Source organism: Chlorocebus sabaeus, chromosome 1, assembly GCF_047675955.1.
Source record: "Chlorocebus sabaeus isolate Y175 chromosome 1, mChlSab1.0.hap1, whole genome shotgun sequence".
Lineage (NCBI taxonomy): Eukaryota > Metazoa > Chordata > Mammalia > Primates > Cercopithecidae > Chlorocebus > Chlorocebus sabaeus.
The window spans coordinates 96,379,639-96,406,673 of record NC_132904.1 but is presented as its reverse complement, the minus strand read 5'-3'; the positions used below and the strand labels follow the sequence as shown (position 1 = coordinate 96,406,673).

Here is a 27,035-nt window from a genome sequence, read left to right as displayed (position 1 = left end):
TGTTAACTTTATTGGGGTATGGTAACCATTTCATAAACCATTAACCCTGTCCCATGCATATGAATAGATCTAGACAAAGAGCTAATATTTTTCATTGTTTTAGCTTTTCCTACCCAAAGTACACTATGTGATTAGCCTGTTCTCAAACTATTTAGTCTTCCAACAGATTCTAGAATAAAGTGCACAGTGATACTCCATACTTGCCCCTTAAGTCCCATGGAATGAACAGAACATCTCTCTGGCATACAGAAGTTATTCTGATCACATCTGAGTCTACACTTAGACTATAAACACCACAAATGTAACTTCCAGAGGTACAATTTTAAACAACTTCTTGTAGAATAGATCGAAAGTCCACGGTCTGAGGGTATTCTAAGAAAGCTGTGAAAGATAAGGTGTTTCTGATCTGAGCCTCTCTACACAGACTCATACATGCTGTATGAAAATTAGTTTTTTTATAGTTTGAACCATTTATAGTTTGACCAAGGCTGACACTGCAGTAACTGAAGAGGCCTTGAACTTTAAAAAAGCTCCGGTGTCAGATACAGAAGATGACTTGTTAGAATTTGCCCTGAGAAATCCCACCTGTAGCCCTAGAAATTGCCAAAAATACTGAATTAGACTCAAAACAAAAACAAAAACAAAACACTGCAGAAAGTTTCCCTAGGAACTGAGGCCATGAATTCACAGGTGCTAAAGGCCTTCTGCACAACACATAGGGAATTAGCGAGACTTCTTAGAAAGAATTGCTATCCTCTTACTTCCTGCTCTCTGCATTTTTTAAAATGGGAAAATCATCAGTTTAGCCTAATGATCATGAGACTTTTTCACTGGACGTTAGAGAATTATGGCAAGATTATATTGGTTTCTAGTTCTATTATGATAATAGTTGTATTTTATTGAAAAATATTCTAAAGATAAGAAGTGAAAATTAGTTTTCAAGAATGAAGAAAATATTTCTAGAAATTGTATACCTTCCTGGCTGATATAAAGATGGTTTACTTAGTTTAAGCTTATAGGTTCAAATGTGAGAGTCCAGATTCTTCATTTTTCTAGTTTGACATAATATTTACAACGCTGACTATATTCCATATGGCAGAATATTTCCCTGGAAGAAGAAAATCTAGAGGATCTAGATACCTTACTTGGAAAGGAGAAATTCATTTCACTAGACTCTGTTTTCTAATTTCAGCCTCATCCTCTGGATGGACTCTTTTCTTTCTACTACTAAATATCACCTCGGTTTCAGTCTCATGTCATGTCCACGAAGCTATGTTGTTCACATCTTCATTCTTGTTATGGCCAAAATCAATATTTATTATGATACCTGTTACTTTGAGGTCTATATATAGTTTAGGGTAGCCTAATCATTATAGAAAAAGCTGGAAAATGATTTGCCTTGGATTATGATTTCTCTGTCATACTGAACTTGGCCTTTAAAAGTCTCAATCCCCAAGTTTTGTGTGTGTGTGTGTGTGTGTGTGTGTGTGTGCTGTTGTTTGCTTTTGTTTTTCTGAGACAGAGTTCACTCTATTGCCCAGGCTACAGTGCGGTAGTGAAGAACTACTACTATATTGTTTTATACTGTTATACTCAGTACCTGTTTTAAGAGAAAAGGAAGTAAAACCAAAGACAAGCAGCCCGGTGCCAGGCCCAAAACCAGGCCCGGGCCTGCCTGGCCTAAACCCAGTAGTTAAAAATCAACTCATAACTTAGAAACCAATGTGATTCATAGATTCCAGACATTGTATAGAACACTGTGAAACTCCCTACCCTGTTCTGTTTCTCGCTATCAATGCATGAAAACACTGTCATGTATCCCCTAGATTGCTCGATCAATCACGACCCTTTCATATAAAATCTTTACTGTTGTGAACCCTTAAAAGGGACAAAAATTGTGCATTCGGGGAGCTTGGATTTTAAGGCAGTAGCTTGCTGATGCTCCCAGCTGAATAAAGCCCTTCCTTCTACAACTCGGTGTCTGAGAGGTTTTGTCTGTGGCTCGTCCTGCTACAGCACAATAACCACAGCTCACCTAGTACTCCCGAGCTCAACAGATCATTCCACCTTAGCCTCCCAAGTAACTGGGACTACAGCCACAAACCACAATGTCTGGCTGAGTTTTGTATTCTTTGTAGCCATGAGGGCTTGCCATATTGCCCAGGGTGGACTTGAGCTCTCAGCCTCAAGTGATCTTCCTGCCTCGTCCTCTCGAAGTGCTGCAACTACAGGTGTGAGTCACAGCACCTGGCCCAAAGTTCTTTTTTGAGAATGACTTTAGCATCTGACATCAGTCCCCACCTTAAATTTTGAACATCATTTGTGTTATACTCTATTTTACTGGATCGTCCTTTTCTCTTTTACTAGCTTCTTTCTTTCTACCTTTCACTGTCTCTCTGTGAGAGAAATGCATATGCTCCTAAAGTTTAGGTCTGTTGTCTTTTTTCCTAGTAAAATTCTCGCTGGTGAAACATTCCCTTGGTTTTACTGAGTCTCTCAACATGTTTTGTGGCCAGTTCCCACCTGCCTTTCTTGAGCACCAACAAATATTTTTAAATGTTGGGTATTTCCTCCTAAAAGTCACAATAAATGTACCTCAGATTGAACTTACTGATTCTCCCGGAAATCTACATTCCTTATCTGTGTGACTTGATTATGTAACGGCGTTATAAATTGTTCAGTTGAATTGATCAAGCTCAGAATCTTGATGTCATTCTAACTCCCCCATGTGTTTCTATGCTCCCACAACCACCTATTCATTCATTCACAAATTCTCATTTATTTTCAAGCCTCCCACAGAGGGAGAATTCAAGCCCTTTTTACCTGGAATATTAAAATGACCTCATAATGGGACTTTCCCTACAGAGTTCTCTGGATACATATTCCTGATGCAACAGTGTTATTATTTTGTGTCCTCTGTACACCTGTAGGGCAAATTACAAACTTCCATGCAATTAATGTAATCCATCAAAGATTTATGTAGGGGCAACCTAGTCAGAATTGTGTTTTGCATAGGTAATTCCAATAAGCAATACAGAGGGAGTATAGTAGGGCTGGAGTAAAGAAGAAAGATGTTAGGAAATAGAAAAAGTGGTCAGGTATTCCAGGTAGGCAAGGAAATTTATATGAAATAGAAGGGTTTGTACTGATTTTGCTAGCCTCAAGCACTATTAGTATATTGCTAACTACAGAACAATGTCCAAGAGAGATCAAAGAATAAGTAAATTCTACATGCATAAATTAATTACATACATGCAAAACAAAAAAAAAAAAAACGTAATGCAAAGTACGTTTTAGTTGAACATGGCAGTATTACAAAGATTTTAAGTACAAAGTTTGATGCTAAATTTGATTTGGAGCTACTGTTTTATTACTTACTAGCTGTGTGGCTGCAGAAATACCTTGACTTCCTTCAGCTTCATTTTATTTTCTCCACTTATATATTAGGTTAATAATAGAACTTCCTTCAACAAATTGATGTGAGGATTAAAGGGGGTGGTGATGCATTAAATATGTTTAGTAGTTGGCCTACAATTTAAATGTTCAATAAATTTTACTATTATCATGTTATTTTAAAATATATATAAGGCTGGGCACAGTGGCTCACACCCATAATCCCAGCACTTTGAGAGGCTGAGGCAGGAGGATCACCTGAAGTTGGGAGTTCAAGACCAGGCTGACCAACATGGAGAAACCCCATCTCTATTAAAAATACAAAAAATTAGCCAGTCATGGTGGCACATGCCTGTAATCTCAGTTACTTGGGAGGCTGAGGCAAGAGAATCACTTGAACTTGGGAGGCGGAGGTTGCAGTGAGCCAAGATCGCACCATGGCACTCCAGCCTGGGTAACAAGAGTGAAACTCCATCTCAAATATATATATTTTATATATACACACACATATATAATATATACACACATACCTGCTACATATATATATATATATTCACACACATCTATCTCTCCATATATATCTGTGTATCAATTATCCATCTAGCTATTCATTACACAACAAACTTAGCAATATTTAGCACTTGGTGCGTAATATAGTCAATGCATAATAATTGTTGTTTCTTTGACTCAGGAGAAATTAAGTCTGCAAGAACTCTGTGACACATTCTGTTCTGACTTGTCCCTCAATGAAACATTTTATTGTGGAATAAAATGATCTCAGAATAGTCTCTATCTGCCCCTTTATTTATACTGCCCTTTTGTTGATTTTTTTTTTTTTTTTTTTTGGTATTATATTGGAGTCTTTATACTCAACAAGATTATAAGCTATCCTGAGACAGAGTTGCATTTTATCATGTTAACCTGACACCATTAAGTGAAATTTAAAACATCTATTGTTCTTCAGTGCTTTGGAATTTCCTATGCTTGGGAAAGGTCTCCACAAACACTCTGCTAAAGACTAAGGAGAATGAATTAGGTAAATGTGCTTGAGCACTAAAGGTCAGAAGATGTATACAGTCCCTGATCCTGGTCTGAATTAGGTAAATGTGCTTGAGCACTAAAGGTCAGAAGATGTATACAGTCCCTGATCCTGGTCGCTTTACAACTTGAATGAAGAACTGACTTTCTGAATCTCTAAAAGCAAAACAAAAGAGCACTATGGTAAAATATACCCTGTGCCAAGCCAAGAAAACGGAACCATTTTGTTGCAGGTCATCTGTCAAATAAAGGCAGAGTTATTCATTATTTTCATAAATAATGAAAGTACCTGTTTGGTTGTACTTTAATAAATAAAATACTTGCAAATTTATAATTTATGTAAAAGAAATAAGAGTGTGAGGGTAGTCTACAACAGACTTCAATTTTCACTCGTTTGTCATAATTTCCTTTTAAAGTATAAAATTAGGCTGGGTATCTTGGCTCATGCCTATAATCCCAGCATTTTGGAAGATTGAGGCAAGAGGATCACTTGAAACCACGAGTTCAAGACCAGCCTGGGCAACATAGCTAGACATCATCTCTACAAAATTTTAAAGTAAAGCATAAAATTACGTATTTTTGATATTTAAATTATTTCCTTTGAACTTAATCCAATAATCCATACTGGATTTTGCCAAGGGATTACACACTCATAGTTACTGTATCTATTATGACCAAAGTAATTATACTTTTAAAGAAATACTTAAACATTATTTCATTGTGAGTTGTGATTTCCGTAAAGAGAGTCATTTGTGTATGGAAGACAAAATTGCAAACATTATTTTGTAATAACATCTAATAACTTTACAACTAGTAAATTCATCCATGTCAATGTGACTCTTTCATTCAGATTAATATTCAAATGATTTAATAAAGTTATTACAGGATAAGCCTCAGAGACTAATCAAATAAAGCTCTGCATATACTGTGAAGTTTGTGATTATTCAAATCATTTTATTAAACATTACTAGTAAAATGTGGCTTTAAACTCTAAGGACAATTTTACCTTAGGAGAGTAAGTTATGAAAAAAGCCAGAGAAGTAATTTTTGAGTTTTATATGAAAATGAAAGGTTAAATTAAAGGGCTTAAATACAAAGCCTACAAAAGTCATATAATCTCTCAAAGAGTTAAGTAGGTTATTTTAATCAACTGCTTCAAGGAAAACTAATGGAATATTCTGGATCTAAATCACTAAATGCCCTGAAAAGCAGTATGTTCAAATTCAGATAGGAACTATCAATTTACCAAGAATTGCATATAAAGGTATTTTTGAAGTAAGATACAGCATAGGGAGATTTTATTCCTGATTCATTTTATGTTTGACTTTCTGGCATGAATTATTTCTAAAAATCCCAACTGTGAAGAAACTGCTATGAGCTTTGGATTTCTGAAGGATGTTTGAGAAGTGTGAGAGTGACAAAGTTTTATATGGCGTATTCTTGCTTGTCACTGAAGAGAAATCACTACAGTAGCTGAGGAAATCATCCTCATGATAAACACAGGCTTCAGGAATAAAATATCTTTTGTCAAATGTAATCTCATTGATAATCAGTAATAATCATCCCTAGAAAATCACTCCAGCTTTGTGCTTATGCTTTTAATTTTAACCTTAAAAACCAGTTCACTATCATGACTTCTCCACCTCGTTAATTTTTACTACACCCTTGTGAGGGTTAGGTTTATTAATGCTAAACTAAGTATTAACACTAACTAAGCTGAACCATGTTTATAGATAAATATTTATTTAGAGAGAATTTAAAATGAAGTTCCTCATGGGTAGACATTTAAGCCCTTGAGGCAGGTTAGGGGTGGATGAACCATCGCAGAGCAGCTGCTCAAATCTGTTTGTTGTCCAAATCAAAATTAGAAAAAAAAAAAATTAATCAGTGAATAAAGTGAATGGCTTCATGATTAAATTCTAGTTCCGGTTAAAGACATTTTTGGCTTTATGTCAAGCTAATTAAACTTGCCATTGAATTGATGTAGGGATGTTGTAGGGGTTGCAATAAAAAGCTTCAAATGAAAAATTTCTATGAAAATTTGTCAAGAGGAGATCTGCTTCTCTGAGGAAGTGTTGGGTGTGCAGGGGAATTTGATCCTGTTAGATTCCTTCACATGTTTTTACTTCTTTCTTTTGCTTTGATCACCAGGGAAATATTTGTCTCACTTTATGGTCTGTACTATCTTGACCTGTACTATCTTGAGCTGTTATAAGGTATATTTTTCCTAGGACTATATTTACTTAATTATGCATGTATTTTGAGCAAGTCAAAAAAAAAATCACCTTTGGAAAGAGGTAAGCATTAAATATGTTAATAAAATAACACTAGCATACAATCATACATTTGCTTTTATATTTGTTAATATACTGGGTGACAAATGAATAGAAATGAAACTTTAAAAACAATTTAACTTGCTTTATACTTGCTTAATTTTTCCAAATGCTACATATAACTTTATTTTTGCTATATCACCAGGTATTAATAAAACACTCACTTCCTTATCATCATTTTCTGCAAAAGCTAGGACCTATGATGATATCAGCTTTTGACAATAGCTACAGTTATCTTTGTCCTGTCTCAAATTAATTTAGAAATGTTAGCTTTCTAGGTCCTAACTGTAGCTTATTCAATAAATAATGAAATTATGAAGAAAGGTTTTACTAAAAGAAAAAAATATGTTAGTAAGAAAGAGTGATTACACATCAAAATTACTATAAACCCAAAATTCCAGGATTTGAAAGAAAGTCAATGTCTCCTAAACTCTTAAACTTCTGTAAGGAAAATTAAATAAGTGGTTTTAAACTAAATTTGAACAATGCGAACTAATGCAGGACACTATGATTGCATGCTTATTTTCATTACTAATGTTAATTTTTGTTACATAGATGTTAATAAATTGTAAAATGACTAACAAAGCAAGCATATGATATTTTTAAAAACATTCCAATTTAATTCAAGTTCAGAAGAACTTCTAAAATCAAACTGGCTAGGTCAAAAAGAAATCCAATACACATTTATACTGGAATAGGAAAAGATTGAGTACTATTAGGGTTAAATTAGAGGTATCATCTGAAAAATGAATTTCCATTTTACAACATGAACAACTCATGTGTTGGTTATGAGGATAAAATGAGTTAATGTATTTAAAACAGAGCATTGTCTGCCACGAAAGTAAACATTCAGTAAATATAAGCTATCAATGTGAGCTTGAGACATTCAAAACCTATTTTTTAAAAATATTTTTTACTATCTGGTTTAGCAATAATGTTATCCTATCTACCACCAGAACTTATTTGATGCTATCTAATATGCTCCTGCAGCACCTAGATTTTAGTCTCTATAACATTATAGTCATTGAAAAGCGATCAATCTATGCCTGACAAGGGGTTGGGAGCAGGAAGACAAGCTGTTATTAGTGGAAAGGCAGAATATTTTAAAATATATTTCTGGTTAAGTAAGAGTACTCCTAGCATTAAGGGAGTGTCAGTATACTAATTATGCACACACACACACACATATATATATATGTTGAATCTACAAGTCATCTGACTTTAATGATACTAAAAATCAGAAATTTTTCTTTGAAAATATGTAATTTTCATGCAAAAGATAACTTCAATGACATATATTTACATTTTATTATATTTAATATTTATCTTTTCATAATAAAAATGTATAATAATTGTTAGTATATGGATAATTTGATATTATGTTAGTATATGGATAACTTTTTCAATTAAGTATACACCTATTATAAAATACAAATTAGTACATTTTTTATGGCTATAATTAGGAGAGCCCCATCCTATGTTTATTAAACACTGTTCAACAAGTTTTAGAATCACATAATTTCAAACGACGTTGTCACATTCTAAAAGGCAAAGGTAAAAGCTGAAGGTTTAAAATATTACTGATATAACAATAATAATGGTTAATCACAAAAGTGAACTAGTCTGTTAAAGAGATCTCGAATATGAAAGAGGCAATTAAAACTCATTGGGTTCATAACTCAAAAATAGACTTTGAATCGGGTAATACAGTCCTTTAAGTTTGATTTTGAAAGATCATGATAGCACTAGCACAGCATAAAAATAATCTAAAAAGGTATTTTACAACATATGATAAAATTAATGTGTAAAAGGTAAAAATACATATTCAATTATTATAAACTGAATAACATATGCAAATATGCCTCAAGCATAAGTACAATGAGGAATTATAACTGTAAGTATTGTATTAGTGAAAAGTTTTGCAATCATTTTGATGATTTACAAATTTAGTCTGATTTTAAAACATTTAATACATTTAAGACTCGTATGTTCAATATTTAATAAATGTTTAACAAAATTTGATTAAATATGCTTTAATAATTGTCTCAGCCTATTAAATATATTGATTTTGAAATGTTAGTTGTATATTGAATATTTAAATTTTTAGATAAATAATACCTGGTGGATATAAAATATTTCAGCTTTAAAATGTGATATAAGTAATAAACATCCCTCCACAAAAATCCCTTCAGACATTAAACACTCCAACAATAGTGAGTGTATTCTATTAAATATATTTACCCACAAGCCTGGTCTTCAGAAAACACAATATAAAGGAAAGTTGCCAACCAAGTTTTTTGTTTGTTTTGAGAAGGAGTCTCGCTTTGTTGCCCAGGTTGCAGTGCAGTGGTGAGATCTCCGCTCATTACAAGCTCTGCCTCCCGGGTTCAAGCGATTCTCTTGCCTCAGCCTCCCTAGTAGCTAGGGCTACAGGCATGTACCACCAGGCCCGGCTAATTTTTTGTATTTTTAGTACAGGTGGGTTTCACCGTGTTAGCCAGGATGGTCTTGATCTCCTGAACTTGTGATCCGCCCGCCTCAGCCTCCCAAAATGCTGGGATTACAGGCGTGAGCCAACGCGCAAGGCCTGCCGACCAAGTTTTTAAGTTTCACATTGCCTTTGTCTTCTTTCACTTCATTTCAGAAACCCCTTTTCTTTTTTCTCCCCAACTTCCTACCTCATTTTCACTCCCTAATCTCTGAACGATTCTCAGTCCCTGAACCCTACAGCACCCAAACTCCCATCCAGGTATACCAGTAAGGTTAATCAAATCATCTTTTCTCCCTACTGCCCATATTTGCATTTATTTTCAAAGACAAACTGGAAAAATAGATGGAGCTGCATCTAAAGGACTTGTTTCAATATAAGAATAAGCATAATGACATCTAGGTGGGGAAATAACTTTGAGGCAGAATTGGTCTCCCCTTTGTAACTATCTGCTTTAACCGGGTACCTTGTGGGTTTTTATGCATATCTAGCCAATGACCTGAGTTTGCTAGAAAGTGGAGAGGGGTAGGGTCATAAGGTGCTACCACGGAATACATATGTAAGCCCGTAATGTTTACGTTAAAAATAGGTAGATACTGCTCTACATCAAGTTGAAGACAGCTTCTTGCTAAATAGGTAAGATACTTAGGATAACTAGTACTTCCCAAGCCTGGTCATTGAACTGTAAATGCTGGTGACAAAGTCCTCATTTCAGGTGAATGTATTTGACAACTGTGTTGGGTCTTTCCAGAAAACCTAGGACAGTCATATGGATATGTAAAATAAATAGCTTTCTGCTGTAAACACATGCAGAAAAAGTTGCCATAATTTGCTTCCACAAAGGGAAAAATAAATGACATACAGGCAATACCTAACTGGTATACCTTGTATCACATACTGTAGACCAAAGTGTAAGGCATAAGCCATTAATATTTGTGAAGCATATTTTCTGGATATGCTGCATCTATCTTGAAAAGACTATTGAATAAAGGAGTTATTATGAGGGTTATTTAGTTTATTAGGTTACTTGTTAATTGTGCATAATGTAAACCGTTAGGTTCTGTGATACACCACATAATATTTTCCAAAATAAAAAAGAATTTATTTAGGCTGCTATCTTGGTATCTTTGGCCTATGTAAATATACCTATCTGAATTCCTTAGGTAAATCTACTTTAAAAGATGATATTTACATTTTTCTAGGACCTATCTTGGTGCTCCTCAAACTGTATTTATTATCAATTCTTTATTCTTTCCTTTTCTATTTCATACTTCTTTAATAGGGTGTCTGAATTCTGGGTTAATTAGAAATGATACCTGAGAAAGATTATATAGAGAAAGATCAATTATTACATTCTTCCAGGTGTAATTTTAATTTAAAAATCATTTCATGATCTCTTATGTAGCCAATACAATTACAGTTTAATTATTAATATAAAGATTCCTGGTCTTTCTCAGTATTTTTTAGAGATTCTATCTTCAAGAATTTAATTTCAAGTAGGATTACTTATTAAGGAATAATAAAATATTTTGCCTATTAGCCTATTTTTAGTTTATTGTAAGCTCTCATTGTAAGTAAAATAATTTCAAGAGTTTTTAAGAATAAATATATTCAGTTAATTATATATACACACATTTTCTTTTCTTTCTTTCTTTTTTTTTTTTTTTTTTTTTTTTTGGAGACCGAGTCTTGCTGTGTCGCCCAGGCAGGAGTGTGGTGGTGCAATCTCGGCTCACTGCAACCTCCACCTCCCAGGTTCAAGCAATTCTCCTGCCTCAGCCTCCAAAAGTAGCTGGGACTACAGGTGCCCACTACCACGCCCGGCTAATTTTCAGTTAATCAGGTATATTATCTACTTTAGAAATGCTTATATTCCCGTGTGTGTGTGTGTGTGTGTGTGTGTGCATGTGCGTATCTATCTTTGTATAGCCAGATACAGTATCTTTTTTGCAATACAAAAACTGGGACATCTGGAAGACATAGCCAAAATCTAAAATATTAGCATTTCAGAGGTATTTTTTTGTTACCTGAATATAAGCAGAATTTTTAGAATGTGCTATCTTATATTCTTAGAAATCCATAGCAAATGGTGACTATAGTAGATAGGACAACAGTAGATATTTTTAAAAAGGGATGGAGAGAATCAGATTTCAAAAGATATTTGAATTATAAATTTTTTTCACAAAGAAAGCTTAATTTGAACTCAAAGACTTAAAAATAATACATAATAAGTAGTGTGTTTCAAAATACATTGTTATGACTTCCAGAACTTAACTTTAATGAAAAGGACTTTGACCCCTCAGTCTAGTATATCAGGTTTATTTTGAAGACAGCAAATCTTTCAGAACATTTCAAAATACCTCAAGAAGAAATGAACTGTTGGCATAATTCGAATTCTTTCCATGTCTTACCATAGTTTTACCACATTTAAAACTTTGACATCTTAAGCTTTTCTTTCCTGAACTAAAGTTTAAAAATCCATACTGTATATGCACACATATATATAGAAAAATAATATATTTTACTCACAGGCAAACTGAAGTGTAGCTTCTCTACTAAGAATACTCCCCAAAGTGTTGGTTGCTAGACACTGATAATGACCAGAATCCTTTGCTTCACTTGGATTGCTTATAATGAAGGTGCCATCTATCAAACTGTAGCGATAATCACTTTCCAGATCTATTTCTGTTCCATTTCGAAGCCATCTTAGGAAAAATCAGGAGACAAATATGTATAATCCTCTCTGGGAGTGTCAGAATATCATTGATGGAAAGTTTTTAAGGCTTAAGAAAAATGATTAACAGTGAATTCCTACCTGTAACTGGGAACTGGATTGCCACGAACTTCACAATTCAGTGCTACCTTCTTTTCATCAGAATCAGTTGGAAAAATAATATCATCTGGTTCTTGCACAAAAACTGGCCCATAGTCCACACTTTCTGTAAAGACAAAACAGACACATTTTAAACTTCCTTAAACTAGCAAGATATTTTGTGTTTTTTTTTCTTTTCCATCTTATCTATATTCAAAATTCTTGCTCTTTTCTTGTAATCAACAGCTGAATTCCCCAAAGAAGGAATAGCTAGAAAATTGAATTGTTTTATTAAATTGTAAAGATCCAAATATAATTTTTAATCAAGTAAAAATGCTGTTAAAGATATAATACATAAAAACAAACATCTCAGACATTTATATTTTAAATATATTTATCTGTTTTCATTTTTCAAAATCAGACTAAAGGATAATAATATTAAGCATAAACATTATCTGAAAAAACCTGATAGTTTGTAAAACTCTTAGAATGCCAAAAATAATACACACACAAAAGTAATACATTAATATTGTATCACTACTTAGGAGCTACAGTTATGAAAATGTTGGTCCTTTTGCAATTTTTTTATATTCTTCATTATTCACTACATTTAGTGCTAACAATTCTGGAGTGTAAAATAATGATGTAACGTGAACAAAGGTATTTTCATGGAATAAATAAGACATGCTTTCAAAAAAGACAACTTAATTAAAAAGGCAAAACTTTATACAACTAAATAGTCAATAAGATCAGAAGACAAAAGTCATAAAAGGAGGTAGAGGCCAGTGGGAAGAGCACATAAATTTATTGCCTACTATATACCAGGTACTCGATTCTATTTTAGTTAGCTAATACTCAGAGATATTCTGTGTGTGATAAAAGTAATTTGAAGCTAATGAAAATTTCATGAAGAAAGTGAGACTAAAAATGGACTTCAAATGTCAACTTGGACTTGAGTTTTAGACTAAGCCAGCTAGAGAAATGATTAGTAAATGTACAGAGGAGAATACAAGTAAGTTATTTTAGCCCACAGTTACGTAAGCATTCAGAGCATTTTGTGCATATCTAAGATCTACAGCACCCTGAATTGTGAATTTGTGAAAAAGTAAAGCTTTTCTTGGCTTAATTTTCAGTGAACATGAATTTGATCACATAATATCCCTAGATCAGGTTTCTCAGTATCTGCACCACTGACGTTTTGGGACAGATCTTTCTCTTAAGTGGGGACTGTCTTGTACATTGTAGAATGGTTAGCAGCATCCATGGCCTCTACCCACTAGATTCCAGTAGCATCTCTCTCCAACACATAATAATAATAAATGTATCCAGACATTGTTATATGTGTTCCAGGATCAAAAAGACCCTTGTTAAAAACTACTGCTATACAAAAACATAGAGAAATGATTTCAGGAAAGACATATTTCCCATATCTGTATTAAACAGAAGTTTATGTCTTCTGCAGATAATCACAAGAAAATATTAAGAAAAAAGTATAAAAATACATGTTCCAGGAAATTTGAGCTAAATAAATTTCTGGGAAAAGATGTACACCTCATATTTAGAAGAACAAATTCAGAGTAAAATGATTTGCTTTCTTTAAATATATGATATGACATTTTGTTTGGGTGAAGTAAAACAGTAGTTTTCATAGTATTCTAAACCAAATAAAAACTGAGCACTCACTATGAGCATGTACGGGCAAATATTTTGAGTCCTAGATAACCTAGATGCAGGGTTTGTTTTTGTTTGTTTTTCAGAGTCTCACCCCCACTCTGTCTGGAGTGCAGGGGCATGATCTTGGCTCACTGCAACGTCTGCCTCCTGGGTTCAAACGATTCTCCTGCCACAGCCTCCCAAGTAGCTGCAATTCCAGCTACCATGCCTAGATAATTTTTGTATTTTTAGTAGAGACAGGTTTTTGCCATGTTGACCAGGCTGGTCTCGTACTCCTATCCTCAAGTGATCCGCCCACCTAGGTCTCCCAAAGTGCTGGGGTTGCAGGAGTGAACCACCTCAACTGGCCTAGCAGCAGGTTTTTTAAGCTACAGCAAAATATTACACCAAAATAACCAAAATGTGTTTCACAGTACCAAATTATATTGCAGTCAATTAAAACTTTATTCAACAAGGAAAAGGAAAATAAATGATTTAATAAATAACTAGAGAAAATTATTTTCAAAATTTTTTATTTGTTGTAGCATTATGAGTTTATAAAAACTTGGAAAAATTTTATAAATTTTTATGTCAAAATTTGTATAAATGAAATTTTAAGAATTAACATGCACAATTACATTGTGAATAACTGTTTCTGATCTTTACACATTAAAACTATGATTTAAACATTAAAAATACCTATGTTGCATAAAATTCACATATAATAAGTATGTGTTATATTTTCATATAATAGACAATTCTTGAGCTTTAGATTTGGACACAGGTAGGTTCAAATTCCAGTACTAATATTTTTTAGCCATGAACCAAACATCTTTGATTATCTGCTACTCATGTATTATTTGTGGATAATAATGCCTACTTTACAATATTAGCATGAATATCAGTTGGCATTAACATTGGCAAATACCTTGTATATTGCAAGCACTGAATAAATTGTGATCAATAACTAATATTTACTTTTAGTGTAATTACTATATGCCAGATATTATGTTGAATACTTTTCATGCATAATACCACGAAACACTCACAATCACCATTGGCAATAATTAGTCCTTTTATCTTAGAGATGACAAAACTGAGACAGAAAACAATTAGCTAAATCTACACAGGAAATAGCCGGGTGTGGTGGCTTACATCTGTACTTTCACCACTTTGGGAGGCTGAGGTGGGGGGATCAGCTGAGTCAGTAGTTTGAGACCAGCCTGGCCAACACGGTGAAACCCTGTCTCTACCAAAAATACAAAATTAGCTGAGCATGGTGGTGCATGCTTGTAATTCCAGCTACTTCAGAGGCTGAGGTAGAAGAATCACTTGAACATTGGAGGTGGAAGTTGCAGTGAGCCGAGATCGCTCCATTATACTCCCGTCTGGGCAACAAGAGTGAAACTCCATCCAAAATATATATATATATGTGCGTGTGTGTGTATATATAGAAAAAAAATTGTTTCAATTTGGAAATAATCTGTTTATTCTCTGCTACAAAGAATGATGAACTTCTCAAGTATACTTCTTAAATTTTCTCAATTTTGTTTGATAATCATATTTTACAAAATTTCTTACTAATAGTTCTTATTATGAGACTAGATACTTAGTACCTTCCCATGATTTTTCCTTTTCTAAGTTCCTTATTTTTTACCAAAAAGAAGCTCTTGTATGCTGTATTCCTTTTTGCATAGTTAAGAATATATCTATTTTGTCTTTATCATTAAGCGACAACTTGGTAGGTATCAAATTACATGTTCACTACTAATTTCACTAATGATTTTGTGTGTATTTTTCCACCCTCTGGTAACATTGGCCATTACCATGGTGAAGTAGTCTGACTTCGGTCTGACTGTCATGATTTTTAAGTGACCGGATTTTATACATTGACACCAACAGGACTCTTTACCCACCCTTGAATGTCAAAAATTTTGGTGTATATGCCTTTTTTTTTTTTTTTTTCTGTGACTCAGATGGCCTTTTTAACTTTCAGTCTTATGACTTTCAGGAAAATTTATTTCTTATTTGCTCTTTTCTCCTCATACCAATTAGGCATACCTTGTTTTTCTTTAAAAAAAAAAAAAAAAAAATTCTCCATAAACTGTGTAATGACTTCCATATCTTCATATTTGACTTTGTTGAGTTTGGTTGCTATATTACTATCTAATTAGGTGCAGCTATATTACTACTTCTAAGAGTTTCAACTCTTTAATCGTTTTCTCTTCCATTTGTTTCCCGAGCTCCAATACTTACATATCATTTCTTCTGTTATCTTATATCTACTTTGGTTTCATGCATTGCTTCTTTAAACTGTTGTTAGTAATGTGATTATCAGTAATATCTGAATGCACAGATGTTATGTATCTGTATTAACCCAATTTCCTTTTTAGGACATCTACGAGGTTCACAGGGAAAATCCTCAGGTTAGGAGTCTTAACTATAATCTGACGATTTCTGAATCTCTTGCCTCCTTCCCTCTGCCTCAACTTCAATGGTCCTCCCAAACAAAAACTTAGATTGAAAAATAGAAATATTTAAGGCTTTTCAGAGTAGTTCTTATTTTAATGCCTCCTTCCAGATGTTCTGAAGTATTCTGAGTCATTTGTCAACTTTTACACAGACTTCTTCAACCGACTAGTTTACATTTATTAATGAACAATTGAGTACACATTTCTTTTAAGGGCTGGACGACTTACCATTAGGCAAACTGGTATTTGTCCTGAAGTCTGAGGACAAAGGCAATTGTTGGATATTTCTTTCCTCATTATTTTGAAGTCTTTTTTCCTTGTTTCAATGAAGGTAACCTTTTCATGCCTCCTTTTCAATCTTTTAATTGTATTTCAAAATAATTATATAAAGTAAACATGCCTTTTCTACCATCTTTAGACCGATTAACTTGTGAAGAATTTTCCCAAAGCTACTTGGGGTAGTTTAAAAAATATGTCTACAATTTCTTTGATAACCCGCCCATCAAGGAGTTGAGCTTAATTTCCTTCCCCGTGAGTGTCAGCTTGACTTAATGACTTATTTCTAACTAAAAGCAAAAGGTATACTATATTACTTCTAATACTAAGTAATGCAGCTTCCTTCTGGGGTACACTCTCTCTCATGGGTCACTCCCTCAAGAAGAAGACAGTTGCATATCCAAAGGATACTTTTCCAGGCTGTGGAGAGGCCAACATATAAGGAATTGAAATAGCTGGCTTCGCCAAAAGGCAGCAAGAAACTGAGGCCTACCAACAATCACACAGGTGAATTTTTAAGTGGATCCTCCCTTTGTGGAGTTTTCAAATGACAATGGAGCTATAAATGATAGCTTGACTGCAACCTCCTGAAAGACTTTGAGCCCGAACCTCCCAGCTAAGCTACTCAGATTTCAGACTTGAAGAGAAAATGCTTGACTGTTGTTTTAAGTTGCTAAGTTTTGAGGATTTTTTAAATATAGGAATAGGTAACTAATAAACCATTTTCCTCTCCCTATATTAATTGCAAGAAAATTATTTCAAAAATAAAAAATAAAAAAACAAAAAATAAGAGATAAAAGTATCATTTACAAAGACTGATACTGAAGAAAATAAAAATAACTGATAGATGTTTGATTTTTATGCTATCATTCAGCCATAAGCTTTCAGAACTGGAAGAAGAATGATTCATTTCAGGCATCATTTCTAAAAATCTCTGTGGGATCTATATCCAGTCATAGCTTGGTTACATTCAGTAATATGTGAGTTCATAACAGATTATTGTCTGAAAATGAAGTTCATCTTAAAATTAAAACCGTAAATTTGTGTCCTAGATGAGGACAGCTTTTTACCCAAGTCTACTCCATAATAGATGTACTTTACTCAAGATTTTCTGGTAATTACATTTACCTGCATGTCAATATAACTAATTCATAGAAATTGTCATATTTTCTATATTTTATAAACTTCATATTTTAATTTTGAAATATGAAGTTTCTACTAAGAATACCTTAAGTTCCACTAATAAAATATTATGAAAAATGAGAAACTAACCAAAATGAAGATTTTGTTTTTATTTTTAGCTTTTACTAAAACAAATCTGTTTCTATATAACCCACAGAACTGACCTTAAATAATTTTAACCATAATCAATCAATAAAGAAGTACTTCCTAAGAGCCTACTTTAAACGTGATGTTAAAATTATCAGAGCATAATTTTAAAGCCATCATTATCACATGTTATATTTGATGGGGTTTTAAACTCATGTGTGACAAGTACTGGCTAAATGCTCCCTAATCCCATTTCCTTTTCCTAGGAACACTGGGACACTTTACTGGCCTTTTTTAGGTTTGACATGGGGCCATGTCAGTTAATTCTAGACTGACATGTTGTATGTAAAATCCAGGGCTGGCTACAAAAAAAAAAAAATCATGCACAACCCTTTATCCTCTCTTATTTGTCAATTCTCTAAAGGTAAAGGAGCAGAAGATGCCAATAAGGCTTTAGTAGATATCAAAGATATTAGATCAACTGAATGTGGTTCCAAAACTTTCCATATGGAGAGCACCTTGTTCAACAACTAAGCAGAATGTGATGTGAATACAACAGAAACATGTTATTGTGTTAAAAAGTAATTTGTTATAGTGTCCAGAGTTTCTTATGTTGACTAATATTATATTAAAATAAAATCATTTTTAACTATTAAAGAAGATGAAATTTCATCAGGAAACAAAGTTCATTGAACTGTATATCATCATCATCATGTTAGAGGCATTTGAAACAGAACAACTCCATCGTGAATAGGGGCTGGGAAAAATGAGAGTGAGACCTATGGAGCTGCATTCTCAGATGGTTAAGGCATTCTCAGTCACAAATAAGACAGGAGGTAAGCACAAGACACAGGTCATAAGGACCTTGCTGATAAAACAGGCTAAAGTAAAGCAGCCAGCCAAAATCCATCAAAACAAAAATGGCCACGAGAGTGACCTCTAGTCATCCTCACTGCTACACTCCCACCAGTACCATGACAGTTTACAAATGCCATGGCAAAGTCAGGAACTTACCCTATATGGTCTAAAAGGGGGAGGTATGAACAAACCACCCCTTGCTTAGCATATAATCAAGGAATAACCACAAAAATGGGTAACGAGCAGCCCTTGGGGCTGTCTATGGAGTTGCCATTATTTTATTTCTTTACTTTCTTAATAAACTTGCTTTCACTTTACGGACTTGCCTGAAATTATTTCTTGCATAAGATCCAAGAATCCTTTCTTGGGGTCTGTATCTGGACCTCTTTACTGTAACAATTAGATTACAGTCTTGATGATAACCATCTTCTCTAGTTCAGACCACTTGATTGCTTACTACTTAGCTAGCATATATTTCCAGGCCTAGGGCCTATGACAGGAGGTCTTTAACCAGTCAACCATCTATTTAGCTTGACCAGTTATAGTGCTCCAGTTTTTTAAATTATCTTTCTACTTAATTCTTGAGCTCTAAGCCTTCTTCATATGGCCATATTCTGAAAATGGGTTTTCATCCTTATGTTTCCATTCCTAAATCCTATTGTTAACCCTTCTAGAAGGCCCAGTGCTATTATGGACACATTTATGTTGTATGGGTGCTGCTGTGGCTCTTCTTTTGGATTTTTAAGTGACTGACATTCACCATAGACTCATGTAATTAAGAGTCTGACATTATGTCAGCTCTTTGACCACTGACAACTTTCCAGCCACATTATTTGCTTTTTCCCTGTTGCCTCACCTCTGGGCAGGGTCAGAAGCTGGGCACCTCCTGCCTTGACTCCAGGGGAGAAGTTTACACCACACAAACCCTGGCCCACATAGAAACCCTTATCCCAACCCTACCTCACAACCACAATTAAAAACCCAAGCCACTCATTACTTTCTTCACTCAGGCTGTTTTCATACCAATGTGTCTTCTCAGAAAGCCTCGTGTTACAAAGAATCAATCTCTTCATACCCTTTTTGAACACGCACGTGTGTCATCATCAGTTTCTGCTTCTGAACCAATTTTAGGTAGTGACGGTACTGATCTTACTCGCCACAGGGCAACCACATACAGCAAAGTAGGACTCAATAAGCTGGGTAAAGGACAGAGTCTCTTTGGAGGGGAACATAAAATTTTTGAAAGGAGTTTGCATCATGGAAGCAATAGGTCTTCAAACAGTTAACTGAAAAATGGAAGGTAGACATACAAGAAGGGAAACTCCTGAATTACTCTGGATCACTCTCTTGCAGCTTTATACCAGGAAAACAAGGTATCAATTAAATGGCTAGGGCAAAATGGTCTTGACTATGGAGGCAAGCCAAGAGCCAGCTGTGTAGACAGTCATCTGGAGTAGCATAAATCAAAGATGTTTAAACTAAACTTGTAAATTATAAAATCATATATATGTAGTCCTGTTCCTCCCTTACTCTTTTGTTGTCTCCCAGCCTTAGTAGTAACCCCATCTATCCTAGTCTCACCAAGTTGAGAAAAACAATATGAAATGGAGAAAAAGTACTTACATCCATCTAGCAGTTTCTCAAAGTTTTCAAATTATAACTATTTTATACTCTCACTTTGTGATTGTCAGATAAAATAAATGAATATTCTAACTACCTGCAAGTAATTCTTTTAAAAATGATTTAAAAAGGACAAATAAAAGCATACTCATTTACTGTAAAATTGTGGTTTGATTTTTTCATTTCTTGAAGCAAGGTCTTGCTCGGTCATCCAGGCTGGATGGAGTGCAGTGGCACAATCATGGCTCACTGCAGCCTCGACCTCCTAGGCCAAACCAATCTTTCTACCTTAGCCTCCCAAAGTGCTGCAATTACAGGCATGAACCACTGTGCCCAGCCTAAAATAATATTTAATTCAATATGTACATTTTCAGTATGCACATTTTCAGAATTATAATAGACAACATAAAGAAGCAATCAAGAGTTTTTGTTCACAAAATCTCCATGAATGCAGCATCTACAAATGGAAACTAATCCAGGTGTCTAGAATTAGTGACTCAAAGTGCACTGGTGTTAGGTAGTATGTTTTCTAAATGGACAGAAACCTCTGGTTAAGTTCTGAACAAAACTAAGCATAATCTTGTAATTCATATAGTGTTTGCATTGAAATATCCACTGTATTTAAAAATACCACACAAATAATATAATATCAAGTCAGATTATTTTACCAGATAATTATAAAGAGAATTTTCACTCACAAAAATGCCTGCCAGGACACTTAAGAGTTCTGTGCTTTGCAATCATAGGACATTTAGAATTCCTGGTCTCTACTCTCTCAACGAAAGTAACATCCTTGAATAGCTGAGACTACCCTTACAAATGTCTGAAACACACTGAAGAAGGAGGTGACACAGCAACTGAGAATCACTGACCTAGAGCAAGAAACAGGAGACGATGACTGCCTAAAGTTAGCCTGCTGTTGGCAGTAGTCTTCTCTGAGAGGATCTTGAACAGGAAGATCCAGTTCTACTATAAATTATGCCTCTGTAAGTCCCATCTCCCTGTCTCCAAGTGAAGTTTCTAGGAGCAGTAGTACAGATGCTCTTCAGCTTTTGATAAGATTGCACCTCAATAAACCTATCATAAATTGAAAATATTATAATTCAAAAATGCATTTAATTCAACTAATATACTGAACATCAGAGTTTATCTCAGCCTACCTTAAAGTTGTTCAGAACACTCACATTAGTCTCCAGTTAGGCAAAGTCAGCTAACACAAAGATTATTTTATAATACAGTTTTATCATCTCATGTAATTTACTGAAAACTCTACAGAAAGTAAGAAACAGAGTGGTTGTATGGGTTCTCAGAGTATGGTTTCTACTGAATGCATATCACTTTCACACCATCATAAAGTTAAAAAATTGTAAATCGAACTACCTTCAATTAGGGATTGTCTGTATATTATCTTGTTATGGAGACAATAGTTTCCTTTATAGAGTCCTGTCCTAGGATCAAGCTAGTGTCTGGCTCTCTCTAACTCCTTCCGAAACTTCTGCCACTTACTGATAGGCTACCCAGATACTAACTTTAAAACTTCTTTCCTTCCAAGACATTTTAAGTATCATCCATCTGAGACTCCCGCAGCCAGGTTCTCTCAGAAAGGCTTGCTTTTTGGTTTTGGAACACTGTTTCGATTGTTTTCTTGAATCATGATCCAACGTTATCACGTCTCCCTCAATTCTAAATCTGCCTTTCAGGCTTAAATACTCTTTTTAAACATCAACTTCTATGCTAATTTTTCTCAGGGATTGTATCTAATGCCAGGCTCCAACCGTTCTGCCCGCTGGTTAGCTGTAATTTATGACTGTGATTAGCTTATTCATATAATGTAATGTAAGTGTATCAGTAATATCATACAAAGGAAATAGCAGCCTATCATGCCCAATAAAATGTTAAGGAATGCCCTTTTAATGATCATTAGTATATTTTATGTGATGATTTGAAGAAATTTTGAAGTGTTAACCAGAAATTGTATTTTATGATGCCATAAATAGTTACAAGGTGAGAAAAACTTTTCGCACCATGTATCTTAGATGAATTCTTAAAGAAATTGTCCAGATCTTCCTTTAACTTTCAGTTGTCTTTCAACATTGAAATGAAGTTTATGAAACTTAAACAAGTATAAACTATAAAACTTTCAAGGATTTGTAAGAATTGAAGAGCATTATTTATTAACAAGCATAGTGATGAATGTTTCATGGGTAGTGTAGCATTTCATTGTACACACAACATAAATAAAGTGCAAGTCTAATAGGTTTTTGTCACTTTCGTATAGATATAAAAGACAGGTTGGAGGATACAGTGATGTTATCACTTATGGAAACAATCAAAGCACACCAACTCCATGTGTTAAGGTGGTGCCAATGTAACTGCAGTTTTTGCCTTGCTGGGGTTTGCCACTGGATATTGGAATGCATTGTTAAATGTGGTTATGTTATATATCATTTTAATGGGCATTTCTTGCTTTTTTGCTAATGACTTGTTACTTGATTTTTTTTTTAAACTATGGAAATGATGTTAGACAAAAAGCAAATTCAAGCAGTTTTCTTATTCGAGTTCAAAATGGGTCATAAAGCAGCGGCGACAACTCACATCATCAGCAACACATTTTGCGCAGTAACTGCCAACGAATGTACAGCGCAGGGGTGGTTCAAGAAGTTTTGCAAAGGAGACAAGAAACTTGAAGATGAGGAACTTAGTGGCTGGCCATTGGAAGTTGACAACGACCAAATGAGAGGAATCATGAAAGCTGATCCTCTTCTGACTACATAAGAAGTTGCTGAAGAACTCAGTGTCAACCATTCTAGTCGTTTAGCATTTGAAGCAAACTGGAAAGGTAAAACACCTCAGTAGGTAGGCACCTCATGAGCTGACCCCCCCCCAAAAAAAAATCATCATTTTGAAGTGTCCTATTCTCTTATTCTATGCGACAACAATCAATCATTTCTCTATCAGATTGTGACGTGCAACAAAAACTGGATTTTATACAACAACTGATGATGACTAGCTCAGTGGTTGGATGGAGATGAAGCTGCAAAGCACTTCCTTAAGTCAAATTTGCACCAACAAAAAAAGACATGGTCACTGGTGGTCTGCTGCTGGCTAGATCTATTATAGCTTTCTGAATCTGGGTGAAACCATTACATCTGAAAAGTATGCTCACCAAATTGATGAGCTGCACCAAAAACTGCAACACCAACAGCCGGCATTGGTCAACAGAAAGGGCCCAATTCCTCTCCACCACAATGCCCGGCTGCATGTCACACAACCAACACTTCAAAAGTTGAACGAATGGAGCTATGAAATTTTGCTTCATTCACTATATTCACCTGACCTCTAGCCAACCAACTACCACTTCTTCAAGTATATCAATAATTTTTGCAGGAAAAACGCTTGCACAACCAGCAGGATGCAGAAAATGCTTTCCAAGAGTTTGTCAAATCCTGAAGCACAGATTATTATGCTACAGGAATAAACAAATTTATTTCTCATTGGCAAAAATGTGTTGATTGTAATGGTTCCTATTTTGATTAATAAAATGTATTGGAGCCTAGTTATGATTTAAAATTCATGGTCCAAAACCTCAATTACATTTGCACCAACCTAAGATTCACAGGATGCGAAACCAATAGGTCATCTTGTTGAAGGTGGATATTATTCTTTTCTCCTTTCCAATTATAATCCAAAATACACTATTGTGTTCAAAAATATTTAGTAAATATCCTATCATGGTGTAGAAATTCAGTCTAAATTCAGATTTCAGGACAAATGAAGCAGTTCTCTTATTTAAAAACATTTGTAAAGCCCCCAGTAACCATGCACCACTCTAAGTGCTGAAAGAGAATAAAGAGGAGACTATGAAATGGTATCTGCTCACATCACATATACTTAAATTGGTGAAAAAGCAGCTAAATATAAAATAATAAATGGCTCTAAAATTAAGACTACAATAAGAGAATAAAATCAAAGTTTTGATGAATGTTCGTAAGACTGTAAAGTTATTATTAGAATGGTCTCAATTTTTACATGGGGGAAACTGGCATGATGTATTTTACTTAGAAGAGTGTCATCCAAATAAAATACACTTTCCCCCTCCGAGAGAGAATTCTCATTTTCATAAAAGATCATTTACATTTTGTGCTTGTGTCTCTAAAACAATTTATCAACAAAAAGTATTTTGAGGAAACAATAGAAAATTGTCACCAAAGGGGCTGCTTTGAGTCAGGATGCCACTGCCCATGTGCCAGGTCAAATCTGGTAATAAATCATGTTAATGATAAAATTTAGCCAAAAGTATTGACAATATAAGGCAACAAATTTGAAGATGCAGGAATCTTCCAAATGTCAGAAGACAGTGCTACACATTTTAAAAGCCTTGGGGGAGGGTTTATAAACTGAAGATTGTGTTACCACTGAGGGAATTAAAGAGAGCAAAATTATGTGCTTAGGTTTAGTAGAAAAATAATCTGCTTCCTCTAAGGATCACCATTTCTCCACCAAAAACAGCATTGCAGTCTCTGAATCTCAAGAACATGCTCCTCGCCTCCCCCTCCCCCACAAAAAAGTCTGAGCTATCTAGTTTGAATCACTCTTAATCCAGACTGTCTCTATCCAAAGATAAAATATCTTCACCTAACCATCTCATCACAAATAGAAGAACGAAATGCACCCAACACTTAATTAAGTTTACTCCTACTAAAATCATAACAATAAAAACAGATGAAGTCAAGAACCAGTTTATATTTATAGAGGGAGGAAAAGGTATAGTGTCAGTTCTGGTTAATAATCCCTGCCTATGTCCCCTGAAAGTGTATATCCTTCATGTATCTGAGGTGTCAACTCATAAGGGCTTTCAATTAACCTACATTACCTTGAAATTTTTTAAATTTAAATCTTGGTCAATTTTTTAAAACACTTAAATGTCACTCTGTCCTCAAATAACTACTTCAGAATGATTATTAACAACTCAGCTGTTCCTTTTTAAACCACATTATAACTCTTAGGTCTATGAAACATTTTCACTGACACAATTTCAAGGGATCAAAGCTATTATCCAAAATAACAATATCAGGTTGAAAACAGAGTAGATACTGCGGACTTTTCTGGTTGCTCAATGCCAATAAGCAGTACTCACCTTTCCAGGTACTGTTCTATTTCTCTTCTTTCTTTTATGAGACTAGCTCAGAAGTTTTTATTCATTGACTATATCCATCTCCTCACCTCAGTCAAGTATCAATGACTGACTACTGTGCCTTTCTTGATTATTTTCTATCATAAAGCCTGGGAATGACCAAGGTATAACATTTGATTTCTCTTTGTCTAATTCGGGCCAGTCCACAATATTCACAACCATATTTTCATTGTCATGCAACACAATAATTCTGAATGCAGCCTTTTTCTGTACTCCCTAAATGTGGCCATATGTACAGCAAATTATCAGATTAACCTCTATGCAAATATTTTTAAGTACACTAGAATATGCATTTTTACCATTTCAGATCACTAAAAATTTTGATGCTTCTTTAATTGTATCACCAGGGAATATCTGTTAAAGCATAGAGCTAATTAAAATATAACCAAAAGCTTCCTTTTTTTTTTTTTTTTTTTTTTTTTTGGTAAATCACACTTTTCAAATATCACAACACAATCACTAAATTTGCTCTAAATGGAATACCTTTGGTTGCTAAAATGATCTAACTACTATGATAAATAACAAAGTAGAATCAGACACGATGTTTTCTAATTCTCACTGGAAATAGAATATAGCAAGTACAGATACATTCCATGAATATGTGAATATTTGAAGCAACAGCTCACATTTAGATGGGATTTGTCATTAAGTGAACTACTATAATAAAATTTAGTATCTGTGACTAAAATACATCATCAACATGACCGCTGAAGATAAAGATACATGATTTTAATAATGTAAATTCCCTTGAGTAGTAAAATAATATATGCAAAGTTCTTTTAGTTTTCCATATATCTTACTTAAATTTAGATAAATGATTCCATGATTATGCACGTGTAAACAAAAACTATTTCATATTCACTGATACTTAACTTCCTATTTAATAAAATACCACAGGGTATCAACTATGATTTCAAGGTGTTTCCCCTTTAAAATTTATGTTCAGTTAATTGATATTGTAACAGTATTAAGAGGTGGGACCTTTAAGACCTGATTAGGCCATTACTGTTGCAATTGCATTATCCATTCTTGCTCTCACTCTCTCTGCCCTTCCACCTTCACCATGTGATGATGCAGCAAGAACATCCCCACGAGATTCCAGCACTTTGTATTGGACTTCCCTGCCTCCAGAATTGTGAGTCAACACATTTCTGCTCATTTTAAATTACCCAGTGTGGTATACTGTAACAGTATCACAAAATGGACTAAGACAGAATGCTATCATTAGTTTACAAAGAAGCAGCAGCCATTATATAAAGGTTCATAAAGGTTTTTTTTTCACAAATTACTCTTATAATGAGCTATTCATGTTACTGATTTAGTACTATACCGTAATCATTGTACATATCTCTGAAGATCTATCTATCTATTACTTTATTCTATTTCACATAGAAAGCATAATACATATGAATGTGCTATACGGTCATGATATTTATCAAATACTTTCAAAATTTTGGAGATTAAAACAAAAATAACTGTCTTGTGATGAGTTAATGTACAGCTTACACACAGTGGATGGCCAATATCTCCTACAGAAAAAATTTGAAAAGTACATCTTTGTCTAATAAACCTGTACAGATATTTTATGTTCACTGTAATCCTATTCTAAATATGTTATTGACCGATCAAA

The 27,035-nt window shown here is 34.2% G+C and overlaps 1 protein-coding gene across 1 annotated transcript in view; it reads right to left on the bottom strand.

Annotated features, from left to right (window-relative positions):
• CNTN5 (contactin 5) overlaps positions 1-27,035 on the bottom strand; it is a 1,322,079-nt gene that overhangs the window by 505,892 nt on the left and 789,152 nt on the right. Inside the window, exons 5-6 of the mRNA XM_038004871.2 lie at positions 12,068-12,191; positions 11,782-11,957 (exon numbers count right to left, since the gene is read on the bottom strand). Of these exons, the coding sequence (XP_037860799.2) occupies positions 11,782-11,957; positions 12,068-12,191 (300 nt within the window). The remainder of the gene's footprint in view (positions 1-11,781; positions 11,958-12,067; positions 12,192-27,035) is intronic.